This window comes from Stegostoma tigrinum, chromosome 7 (genome assembly GCF_030684315.1).
Source record: "Stegostoma tigrinum isolate sSteTig4 chromosome 7, sSteTig4.hap1, whole genome shotgun sequence".
Lineage (NCBI taxonomy): Eukaryota > Metazoa > Chordata > Chondrichthyes > Orectolobiformes > Stegostomatidae > Stegostoma > Stegostoma tigrinum.
This window is the reverse complement of record NC_081360.1, coordinates 30,320,530-30,333,859: the sequence shown is the minus strand read 5'-3', so window position 1 is coordinate 30,333,859 and position 13,330 is coordinate 30,320,530. Positions and strand designations below refer to the sequence as shown.

Genomic DNA, 13,330 nt, shown 5'->3' with positions numbered 1-13,330 from the left:
TTTTTTTTCCTGAATGGCAGACAGTGACTACTTGGTCAGCACAAGTATAGGTACTAGGCCGCTAGGTATTCACAATATATGTTAATGATTTATGTAAAGTAACTAAATGTAATGTTACAAAATTGTTGACTTGGCTGGACTATGAGGAGAATACAGAGATGTTGCAGTGAGAGTCGGTCAAACCAACTGTGTGGTAAATACATGGCAGGTGTAGTTTAATGTGGATAAATGTGAGGTTAAAGGCAGATTATTAGTTGAATGGCTGTTATTTGAAGGATCGAAATGGTCACCGAGACCAGAGTGTCCTTGAGCACCAGTCGCTGAAAGTAAGCGCACAACTGCAACAGGAACTAATGAAGACAAACTGTATGTTGGCATTTATAGCAAGAGGATTCAGGTACAAGAACAAGGAAGTCTTGCTGCAATTACATTTAGCATCGATGAGGCTACATCTAGAATGTGTGTGTAGCTTTAGTCTCCTTACCTGAGGAAGGATGTTCTTGCGAAAGGGGGAGTATAGCAAAGTTACCAAGTTCATTCCTGGAATGGCAGGACTGAAGTATAAAAAGAGGTTCAGTTGGTTACGACTGTATTTACTAGTTTAGAAAAATGAAAGGTGCGTGCGAGAAACCTATTAAGATCTAATAGCCCTAGACTATTAGATAAAGGAAGGATGTTCCCAATGTGGGGGAGGCCAGAACCAAGGGTCATAGCTTAAGGGTAAGGGTAAGCCTTTCAGGGCTGAGATAAGGAGAAATTTATTCACACAAAGGTGGTGAATCTGTGTAATTCACTGCCATAGAAAGTGATTGAGGTCAAAATATTGTGTCTTCAAGGAGATAGATATAGCTCATATGACTATGGGGATACGGGAAGAGAATGGATTAGGGTATTGAGGCTGATGATAAGCCATGATCACACTGAATGGTAGAGAAGGCTTGAGGGATTGAATTGCCTACTGTTGTCCCTATGTTTCTACAGCAACCATTCGTGGGGCACTAGGTATCAGGGATGCTCAAGAGGTCAAAATTACAACTTAGATATTGTGATCCCGAAATGTCAGCGGTGCTCCTAAGATGCTGCTTGACCTGCTGTGTTCATCCAGTTTCACACTTTGTTAACTCAGATATTGTGGATGGTTTTTGAGTAGAAAAATTCAACTAAAAGTTTGAGGCCATGAAAGGATTTGAAATCAAGGATATTTTAAAAAATCAAGGTGTTAATTTATTGAGAACCAATATAAATTAGCAAGGACAACAGGATGATGGGTGAAGGAACTTGAAGCAAGTTAGGGCATAGGCAATTGAAACTTTGGGTGTCCTCAAGTTTACAGAGTACAGAATGTGGGAAGTCAGCCACAAGTGCATTGTAACTTCTAAATGTGACTGTAACAAAGACGTGTATTAGAATTTCAATAGCAGATGAGCTGTCAGGAATAGGGTCAAGTCCTGCTACTGATCTGGAAATAGTCAATCTTAGTAATGGTATAAAGGTATGGCCAGAATTTCTTCTCAGTCTCAAATTTCACAGAAGGTTGCAATCATTCTGGTTCAATCAAAGACCAATGCTAGGGAGAAGGGGTGAGTTAATGGTTAGAAATCTGAGTTTGTAGCTGGAAAAATATATTTGTATCAGGGAACAAAGACAATGGCTCTAGTCTTGCTAATATTTAATTGGAGGAAACTTCTTCACATCCAATACAAGAAAAGTGACAGAATTGAAGGCGGCAATGGTAAAAGGTGAGCTTTCATGCAGCATGTCTGTCCCTGAGCAAATATTATGTGCCCTGCTCTTTCATTGTATATTTCAATTTTTTTGTGCTATTAAAATTTTGTTCGCCATTGTAGGCAGTGTATTACAGATTATAACAACTCTGTCTTAAGGATGGTGTGCATGTGTGTAGTCAAACTAGGTCAAAGACTCATTGACCAAATTCTATTGTGCGCCACTCCAATCAGTGGGTCAGCTTCCCCAGTCTACGTTATCCTTTTTTGCAGGTTTATACTTGCAGTCAGTAGTATTAACTACCTAATAGCCAACAGCAGCACAGAACCATGTTTTAGGACTCTCCAATCAATCACTAGATGTACTCTCCCCTCCCTATGGCTAGCTGAACATGCTAAATGAATAAGTTCACCAACAAACCTGTATTTCATCATGACCCAGTACGTTATGAAATTGGATACAAACCAGTCAAATAGACCCAGCAAATCACATGACCTTTAGCACTGTCTGTACTCAAAATACTGTCTCTCATGAAGACCTAGTTAAATACGGCCATTTACAGCCATGCTGGAAATTCGTATGTCCATTTGTTTACGGATTGATCAATACAAAACAACTAAAGAATTCCAGGCAACCCATGTCCCTGTTTTCATCCTGGACAAAAGTGACTATTGAAATTTAATGTGTGTAAGGCAAATGTGAATAGATCCCATCAACCTATAATGATGGTTTGCCTCGTCTAAAGTAGACTGGTTGCCTCAAACTCTAAATGTGTCAAACAATACCATGATGATTGGAATCAAAATACATACCAGACTTTGGAATAAAAGGTCTTCAAACTTGTGGAAATCATATGAGAAAGCCAGCTTGTTGCCTGCCTTTGCATCAGCTGGAAGCAGTTCTGCAGAGTTCCACCTAAATTCATTGAATTGTAAGTGATCTAAGCAATCAACGTAATAAGTAGCACAATTCAAAAATGGGGCAGTCCTAACAGAAAGGACTCTCACAACCTGTTCCAACACAGAGTTTCCTGGAAGCCAACCACTTGGAAATTCAACTGTAAGAAATCTCTCAGTTTACAGAGAATTCTTCACATTTGAGACCTTCACTTCAAATTTAAAGCATCAAATTTAACAAAGAAACTACAGATCTACCACAAAAGAAACAGATAATTATAACTGTTACAGTATATTACCTTGATGCATATCTAATTTTTCTGTGAGAATACACGAGTGAGATGAGTGAGTGAAATGTTGCCTTACTTTCAAAGTGGAAGAGAATAAATAACCTGTATTTTAAAACTCAAACAGCTCGCTTTGGAATTATTTAATTGAGTGATACTCTCAAGGGTACAAAAGCCTTTGACATACGAATATATTGATCATGGACAATAAAGGCACTTTCTGTCCAAGGCATCAGATACAAATTGTGTTCTGACCCAAGCATCCCCAATATACTTGGTCCTTCATTCTTTTTGGTTTAAAAATTCAAAAAGTTGATTTTGTTGAAAGATTGTCTTGATGAGAAGTGTCAATTAGCTGCAACCCTAGAAGTTTTTGAGTCAAATGCCAACCTACATCTATGTTCTGTTTTATTCATTGGACTTTGAAATGCCTAAGCCCAATGGACAGGTATTCAAATTTGGAAAAGTTCCCGGAAGAAGCAATACTGTTAAGAACCACGCAATCTAAATTTTCAAGCATTTAACATTCAAAAATAACAAATGACTAAATGTGTATTTTAACTGTAAAGTAGGACTAAGTTATCCAGATTGTGTGGACCAGATTGCCTACATCACTGATTTATATTATCCTTTGTTGCAAGTGTTCTAAATTTACATTATATATTACATGTGAGGAAAGCAGATATTGTACATCTGTATATTTCATTTTCTGTCAACAACCAGATGAAGCTGCCAGATTTAAACTGTCATTAGTTTTTAAAATTACATTGTTAGCAGCCACTTAAAAATTATATATTTTTACAAGAATTTTAATCTTGGTAAAATATCCTGAGATACTTCATGAAAGCAGAATCAGCAATAAACTGACATCAAGTCAAAGGAGAGTATAGAGAACAGACGACCAAAAATTACAAAATGGGTTTTGGTAAGCATCTTAAAGGAGAGGGGGACTGAGAAGTTTAGGGAGAAAAATGCATTGCTGTCAGTATGGAGAACTAAATGTACAGTGGGCAGTGTGCAAATGGACATGTCTGTTTGTAAGAGGCCACAATAATAGGAAAGTCAAGTTATAAATAGTAACATTATAAATATTGTGGGGATGAGGAAAGGATGAACCCTGATGTTAACATCAACTCGAGGGTGGGATGGAGTTGGATGTTATGAAAGGAAGTAGTTTTTTTTGCAATACAGAGAATATAGTGCTGGAATTTCAACCTAAGCATGAAGAGTTTGTGGTGAGGATCCAAGTTGCTCCTTTCTCCCATGTTTAACAGGACAAGTTGTCTATTCATGGAAATCGGATAAATGGGCTAAAACATATACATGAGGGTCAAGACAGAGGTAATGTTGTGAGCCATCAATGTGGAATCTGTTTGCAGACAATGCAATAGAAGAATTGCATGTACAATGGTCACAGGTAGGAAACACAGGGCACAGATGCTTGGTGTGCGCCAGAGATAGTAGCATAAAAGTTAGGCAAGAAGACACTAGAGGAATAATTGGCTCTGGCTGAACAGATAAAATGGATCCAGGTAAGGTTTACATGATTTCACCTTCTATTACCAACCACTAAAGAAAAACTAACGGAGGAAGTGATTGGTCACAATAATTGCAACCATCTTCCTTTAATGTTAGGTATGACAGTTTACTGTCTCATTATGTCTTATGCATAAATTACAAAGTTCATTTTACCAAAAGAATTCTCACCTTTTAGAAACATCTCTTTTGGACATTACTAAGGAACAAGCCAGGTTCACCATCAATGTTTTAAAACTGGTTATATTCTATACCTTTGGAAATATATATTGAGAGAGAGAGATTTTAGATTAGATCAGATTAGATTAGATTACCTACAGTGTGGAAACAGGCCCTTCGGTCCAACAGGTCCACACTGCCTCTTGAAGCATCCCACCCTGAACCATCCCCCTATAACCCACACACCCCTAAACACTACAGGCAATTTAGCATGGCCAATCCACCTAGCCTTTTAATACATTTGTAGAAATATTATCCCAGTATTTGGTTAAATATACTAGAGAGATGTTCTAATATAAATATTCTCGGTATGAAATATAATTTTGCAAAGAAGAACTAGTTAGTTATTTACACAAGATAATAAATCTGATATTTACTACACCATTTGAAGTGTACAGCATAGACTTTACTGCCATAACAATTATCTAAGGTATTTAGATGCAAAATGAAAACTCTGCTTCATCTATTTTGTGTTTTAGTGGTGCTTTGTAAAATGAATGTTAGGGCAATAAATCATTTCAGTATCAAAACTGCAAATTAAACAGTTATGTATGAAGGTTACAACTGATTATTGCTAATGTAGTTACTCATCACAAATTATAGGATCATTTAAACTTAACAAATTATAGTAATTAGAAACTATTTCCAAAATACAAAAACTGTTTTTATTATGAATTGTTACACTGCCAAATAAATACTCTAAACTTATTTATTTCTATATTCTATTTGTAATGATTGCTGTATGATTTACTTTGAATTCGTAAAACCATTCGCCGTGCATAGAAGTCTCTGTATTCATCAGGAAGCTCTTCCAGTGTTTTTAAGGCTCGGTCTAAAATCTGCATAGCTCTTGAGGCTGCCACAGGGTCCTTGTTTCCATAGGTGTCTGTTTTATCATAGCAGTTTACAGGAAGGTGTTTCCAAAATACATTCACTCCCACTCCAAACTCTTTAGCAATAGTGTTATGAAACCACAGTGCTGAGAGAGAAATGCAATCAGTAATTCAGATGATTATTTACATGAAAATTACAAAGAATAATTCATATGAAAGCATATTAAATCAGTATAAGTTATGAACTGTGGATCAAATTAGTACCCAATATTAAATTCTTTTTAAGATAATCATTAAAGTGGTATATATTGGTTCAGTTATATAACCATTATAAAATGCAGTAAGGTGCTGTTTTGTCAGACAACAACAAATATAAACAATGTTCTCTTATATGTGCCTGATAAAATGGGCACCTGCATTATGAATTTGTGGAAGGTAAGTAGTATGTTGGCCTTCATAGCGAGAAGATTCACATACTGGACTAGGAATGTTATGCTGCAACTGTATAGGGCATTGATAAGACCATACCTGGAGTATTATGTAGTATTGGTCTCTTTATCTGAGAAAGGGTGTTCTAGCTATTGAGGGAGTGCAACAGAAGTTTATCAGACTGATTCCTGGGATGTTGGGACTGATATACTAGCAGAGACTGGATTGGTTAGGACTATATTCACTAAAGTTTAGAAGAATGAGGAGAGATCTCATTAAAATTCGAAACTAAGACTAGACAGGGCAGATCCAGGAAGAATGTTCCTGATGACCACAGTTTAGAATCAGGGTTGACAGTCTAAGGACAAAGGATAGGTGTTTTAGGACAGAAATAGGGAGGAATTTCTTCACCCAGAGAGCAGTGAGCCTGGGGAATTTTCTGCCACAGAAAATTGTTTAGGCAAATCACTAATGACTTTCAAGAAAGTTGTAAATATGGCTTGAGGACTGAAAAGATCAATTGATATGGGGAGGAAGCAGGACATGGTACTGAGTTGGATAATTAGCCATGATCATATTGAATGAAAAAACAGGCTCAAAGGACTGAACAGCCTACTCCTGCTTGCATTTTTAAAAAAAATCAACCTGTTCAGAGATATTATTACACAGCTCTGGAACAAATGTGACTTCATTTTCGCGAGGAGAGCGAGAGAGCCAGACAGAGAGAGCACCAGGAGGCTGCCGGGAAGGTAACTTTTTTTTTAACCACTTTAAAAAGCTTACCTTGAGCAGGAGCAGTCTTCATTTATTTGGGCGATGCTGAGGGGGTCGTGGATAGCACATTTAGCAATTTGGTCACACCGCAGATTAGGATTGCTGAGGGAGATAGCGAATGGGTGACCAAAAGGCAGAGGAAGAGCAGGAAGGCAGTGCAGGTGTCCCCTGCGGTCATCTCCCTCCAAAACAGGTATTCCGTTTTGGATACTGTTGGGGGAGATGGCTCGCCAGGGGAAGGCAGCAGTAGCCAGGTTCATGGCACCGTGGCTGGCCCTGCTGTACAGAAGGGCGGGAAAAAGAGTGGAAGGGTGATAGTCATTGGGGATGCAATTGTAAGGAGAGTAGATAGGCGGTTCTGCGGTCGAAAACGGGACTCCCAAATGGTATGTTGCCTCCCAGGTGCACGGCTCAGGGATGTCTCCGATCGGCTGCAGAACATTCTGAAAGGGGAGGGCGAACAGCCAGCTGTCGTGGTGCATATAGGCACCAACGATATAGGCAGACAACAGGATGAGGTCCTACAAGCAGAATTTAGGGAGTTAGGAGCCAAGTTAAAAAATAGGACCTCAAAGGTAGTAATCTCAGGACTGCTACCAGTGCCATTTGCTAGTCAGTGCAGAAATGAAAGAATAGCTAGGATGAATGCGTGGCTTGAGAGATGGTGTAGGAGGGAGGGGTTCAGATTTTTGGGACATTGGAACCGGTTCTGGGGAAGGTGGGACTATTACAAATTGGACGGACTACACCTGAACTAGACTGGAACCAATGTCCTTGGGGGTGCTTTTGCTAATGCTGTGGGGGAGGATTTAAACTAATGTGGCAGGGGGATGGGAACCAAATATTGGACAGAAAAGAGGTTGTAACGAAAGCCTGTAGGGAACTAGATAATGGAGTCAGTGTGAATAAAGGGTATAGTAGTTGGGGAGCAGATGATGAACACAAAGGGACAGGTGGTCTGAGGCGCATTTGTTTTAATGCGAGAAGTGTAGTAGATAAGGCAGATGAGCTTAGGGCTTGGATCGGTACCTGGAGGTATGAAGTTATTGCTATTACTGAGACTTGGTTGAGGGAAGGGCATGATTGGCAACCAGTTGTCCCAGGATATCGATGCTTCAGGCGGGATAGAGAGGGAGGTAAAAGGGGTGGAGGAGTTGCAATAATGGTCAAAGACGATATCACAGCCATACTGAAGGAAGGCCCCAAGGAGGACTCAAGCAGTGAGGCAATATGGGTAGAACTCAGAAATAGGAAAGATGCAGTAACAATGTTGGGGCTGTACTACAGGCCTCCCAACAGCGAGCGTGAGATAGAGGTACAAATATGTAAACAGATAATGGAAAGGTGTAGGAGAAACAGGGCGGTGGTGATGGGAGATTTTAATTTTCCCAACATTGACTGGGATTCATTCAGTGTTAGGGGTCAAGATGGAGCACAATTTGTAAGGTGTGTCCAGGGGGGTGTCCTAGAGCAGTATGTATGTAGTCCAACTCGGGAAGGGGCCATACTGGACCTGGTGTTGGGGAATGAACCCGGCCAGGTGGTTGATATTACAGTAGGGAACTACTTTGGAAATAGTGACCACAATTCCGTAAGTTTTACAATACTCATGGACAAGGATAGGAGTGGTCCTAAAGGAAGAGTACTAAACTGGGGGAAGGCAGACTATACCAACATTCAGCAGGATCTGAGGAATGTAGATTGGGAGAAACTGTTTGAAGGTAAATCCACATTTGATGTGTGGGAGGCTTTTAAGGAGAGGTTGATTAGCGTGCAGGAGAGACATGTTCCTGTGAAAATGAGGAATAGAAATGGCAAGATTAAGGAACCATGGATGACAGGTGAAATTGTGAGACTAGCCAAGAGAAAAAAGGAAGCGTACACGAGGTCTAGGAAACTGAAGACAGACGAAGCTTTGCAAGAATATTGGGAATGTAGAGTGAATCTGAAATGAGGGATTAAGAGGGCTAAGAGAGGACATGAGATATTGCTGGCAAACACGGTTAAGGAAAATCCCAAAGCCTTTTATTCATATATAAAGAGCAAGAGGATAACTAGAGAAAGGATTGGCCCACTTAAGGACAAAGAAGGAAAGTTATGCGCTGAGTCAGAGAAAATGGGTGACATTCTTAACGAGTACTTTGCATTGGTATTCACCAAGGAGAGGGACATGACAGATGTTGAGGTTAGGGATAGATGTTTGCTTACTCTAGGTCAAGTTGACATAAGGAAGGAGAAAGTGTTAGGTATCCTAAAAGACATTAAGGTGGACAAGTCCCCAGGTCCGGATGGGATCTATCCCAGGTTACTGAGGGAAGCGAGAGAGGAAATAGCCGTGGCCTTAACAGATATCTTTGCAGTGTCCTTAGACACGAGCGAGGTCCCAGAGGACTGGAGACTTGCTAATGTTGTCCCCTTGTTTAAGAAGGGCAGCAAGGATAATCCTGGTAATTATCAACCGGTGAGCCTGACATCAGTGGTAGGGAAGCTACTGGAGAAGATACTGAGGAATAGGATCTATTCCCATTTGGAAGAAAATGGGCTTATCAGTGATAGGCAACATGGTTTTGTACAGGGAAGGTCATGTCTTACCAACTTAATAGAATTCTTTGAGGACGTGACAAAGTTGATTGATGAAGGAAAGGCTGTAGATGTCATATACATGGACTTCAGTAAGGCATTTGATAAGGTTCCCTATGGCAGGCTGATGGAGAAAGTGAAGTCACATGGGGTCCAGGGTGTGCTAGCTAGATGGATAAAAAAACTGGCTAGGCAACAGGAGACAGAGGGTAGTAGTAGAAGGGAGTTTCTCAAATTGGAGACCTGTGACCAGTGGTGTTCCACAGGGATCTGTGCTGGGACCACTGTTGTTTGTGATATATGTAAATAATCTGGTGGAAGGTGTAGGTAGTCTGATCAGCAAGTTTGCTGATGATGCTAAGATTGGTGGAGTAGCTGTTGGTAAAGGGGACTGACAGAGATTACAGCAGAATATAGATAGACTGGAGAGTTGGGCAGATAAATGGCAGATGGAGTTCAATCTCGGCAAATGCAAGGTGATGCATTTTGGAAGATCAAATTCAAGGGCAAACTATACAGTAAATGGAAAAGTCCTAGGGAACATTGATGAACAGAGAGATCTGGGTGTTCAGGTCCATTGTTCCCTGAAGGTGACAACGCAAGTCAAAAGGGTGGTCAAAAAGGCATATGGCATGCTTTCCTTCATTGGGCGAGGTATTGAGTACAAGAGTTGGCAGGTCATGTTGCAGTTGTATAGGACTTTGGTTCAGCCACATTTGGAGTACTGTGTGCAGTTCTGGTCGCCACATTACCAAAAGGATGTGGATGCTTTGGAGAGGGTACAGAGGAGGTTCACCAGGATGTTGCCTGGTATGGAGGGTGCTAGCTATGAAGACAGGTTGAGTAGATTAGGATTATTTTCATTAAAAAGACGGAAATTGAGGGGGGACCTGATTGAGGTCTACAAAATCATGAGGGGTATAGACAAGATGGGTAGCAAAAAGCTTTTCCCCCCCCAGAGTGGGGAGACTCAATTTCTAGGGGTCATGAGTTCAAAGTGAGAGGAGGAAAGTTTAAGGGAGATATGAGTGGAAAGTTCTTTACACAGAGGGTGGTGGGTGCCTGGAACACATTGCCAGCGGAGGTGGTAGACGCAGACACGTTAGCGTCTTTTAAGATATATTTAGACAGGTACATGGATAGGCAGGGAGAAAATGGACACAGACTGTTAGAAAATAGATGACAGGTTAGACAGAGGATCTTGATCGGCGCAGGCCTGGAGGGCCGAAGGGACTGTTCCTGTGCTGTAGGATTCTTTGTTCTTTGAATCTGACCTCAGAAGGAGGGAGATTATTGCTGCACCACAGGAACCCTACTCCTGCTCACATGTACATGAATTCATGTTTCCATGAATTAAATCTGAATACAATTAGGTCTGTTCCAACTTCTGAAATCCAATTATTATCTAGCTGTAAAGGTGTGTTTCAGTGGGCGAATGGCAACAAATTTTTAAACGGAGGAATTTCTTTGTTCTTTGCCTTGAACTGTTTCTCACCAGTATTCTTATGCATTCAGAACTGCCTAGCATTTAAAACGCTCAGCTGCCACCACTGAGTTTGGGATCCCTATTTTAAATGGGGATGAAAATCAGATTTCGTCTTGGAAACTTTTATCTGGTGAGGCTAAATTGGAAACCTAGTAAAAGCACAGCAGGTCTGAGAGTTCATAAAGAAAATGTAAAACCTGCTGTGGAATCAGGAGCATTCTGAAAGGTAATTGTGAGATGGTTTGACACTTTTAAAGGTCATATTCCAGTGCTATGTTGTAATATAGGTGGGATTTTAGTACAGTGATGCATCATTGGAATTAGTCCTGTAAAGGTAAGTTGACCCTTATATTGCCCAGCATGGTGTAATTGTGCACTTCAGTACTTTTCTAAAGTCGCAAACACTATAATGTAAAATAAAATGTCCTCTATAGCCTCCATATCAAGCAGATGTTCACCTGCACATCTGCCAATATGGTACATTGTATCCACTGCACCTGGTGTGGCTTCCTCTACATTGGGGAAACCAAGCGGAGGCTTGGGGACCTCTTTGCAGAACACCTCCGCTCGGTTCGCAACAAACAACTGCACCTCCCAGTCGCGAACCATTTCAACTCCCCCTCCCATTCCTCAGACGACATGTCCATCATGGGCCTCCTGCAGTGCCACAATGATGCCACCCGAAGATTGCAGGAACAGCAACTCATATTCCACTTGGGAACCCTGCAGCCCAATGGTATCAATGTGGACTTCACAAGCTTCAAAATCTCCCCCTCCCCCACTGCGTCCCAAAACCAGCTCAGTTCTTCCCCTCCGCCCACAGCATCACACAACCAGCCCAGCTCGTCCCCTCCCCCCACTGCATCCCAAAATGAGCCCAGCCTGTCTCTGCTTCCCTAACATGTTCTTCCTCTCACCCATCCCTTCCTCCCACCTCAAGCCGTACCTCCATTTCCTAGCTACCACCTCATCCCGCCTCCTTGACCGGTCCATCTTCCCTGGACTGACCTATCCCCTCTCCACCTCCCCACCTATACTCTCCTCTCTACCTATCTTCTTTCCGTCTTCGGTCCGCCTCCCCCTCTCTCCCTATTTATTCCAGTTCCCTCTCCCCATCCCCCTCTCTGATGAAGGGTCTAGGCCCGAAACGTCAACTTTTGTGCTCCTGAGATGCTGCTTGGCCTGCTGTGTTCATTCAGCTCCACACTTTGTTATCTTGGATTCTCCAGCATCTGCAGTTCCCATTATCACTCCTCTATAGCCTTGTTTTTTTATGTTTTCTCTGTGGACTCTTCTTTGGAGCTGTTATTTCTTAATCCAAGAGTTTGGTTCAGAAGCTCTGAATTAGTCAGTTACTTGACAAGCAATGTTAGATTTGATAAATGGAAGACAGATTCTTTCATACAGAACTGAGAAAATAGGTTATTTTACTTGATATTAGAGAAAACAATGTAAAGGCTAACAGATTTTTGCAAATGAACAAATGCAGTATGTTAAAAATATGAGTAAGCTATTTAAAGCTGAAATAAAATGGTGAACAAAGGCTCTGAAATTTTCCACCTGTATCAGTGAATGACACCATGTGATCTGATTTAGTGTAATATGTTTACAAGACAATATCCTCTAAAAGATGGATGCTAGTTTGAAGTGTTGTCATGCTGGAATGTAGGAAGATGTTGCTGCCAATTTGCACATAACACGGACATGATCAGACAATATATGTTTATTTGTGTTAGTTACGGATAATCGTGGGCATGATAATTAGCCAATTTCCTTGATCTTTTTGAATATTGCCATAGGATTTCTAATTTTAGAGCAGATGTGATCTCAACTTATTACCTAACCTGAATGACAGCATTTCTGACAGCTCCTCAAACAATCCTGTATTCTAATGTAATCCTGGATGCTCAAGCCTCTAGAATGAGCTGAACCCACGATCTTTTGAATCCGAGACAACAGTGGCACCTTCATTACTTTGTTAAAATTAGCAGCAGTACAATGTTTCATCTACTGTTAATAATAATGGTAAAAGGATTCACTAATGTTGAGGTAATTGATTTTGAGACAAAATACCTGGAATGAAAAGCACATCTCCTGGATCTAATTGACATTCATAGCACTGAGCTTTGGCAAATTGTGGATATTTTCTTAGATCAGGATTGTCCACATCCAAGACCTCAGACTTATCCCCTGTGCAAAAGCAAGAAACGAAGTGATGATGGCAGTGTATTGTTAAACTATAACACTCAATTAATCAATTTAAAAATCAATTATTTACTTTGAGGAATTTTTAACGTTTTAAAATGTCAGTCTACGCATGGGGGGAGAAAAGTTCCTCTCTATTTACCCTATAATTTTCTTTCAAAATACGAGTCAAAATCAAATCATTCCTCAACTGTATAATATCCTCGTGCATACGAGCATAGTTGACAATGTCTTCAAACAATCTAGCCCTTAGAATCCAATAATGTTGATGAATTGGCATTATCATTCAAAGGCCAATTTATCGTTTCAAAGATGTGACGCTGTGCACAGTTCTCCTCGTGCTTTATGTAGATGCAACAC

The 13,330-nt window shown here is 40.6% G+C and overlaps 1 protein-coding gene across 2 annotated transcripts in view; it reads right to left on the bottom strand.

The window, feature by feature from the left end:
• Nucleotides 1-2,966: 2,966 nt before the first annotated feature.
• The window catches only part of tyw5 (tRNA-yW synthesizing protein 5), a 44,590-nt gene continuing 34,226 nt past the window's right edge, over nucleotides 2,967-13,330 (bottom strand). Inside the window, exons 7-8 of one of the 2 annotated variants that reach the window (XM_048535300.2) lie at nucleotides 12,839-12,955; nucleotides 2,967-5,642 (exon numbers count right to left, since the gene is read on the bottom strand). In XM_048535300.2, the coding sequence (XP_048391257.1) occupies nucleotides 5,386-5,642; nucleotides 12,839-12,955 (374 nt within the window). In that variant the 3' untranslated portion in view covers nucleotides 2,967-5,385. The remainder of the gene's footprint in view (nucleotides 5,643-12,838; nucleotides 12,956-13,330) is intronic. The other variant, XM_048535299.2, reaches the window with a different exon arrangement.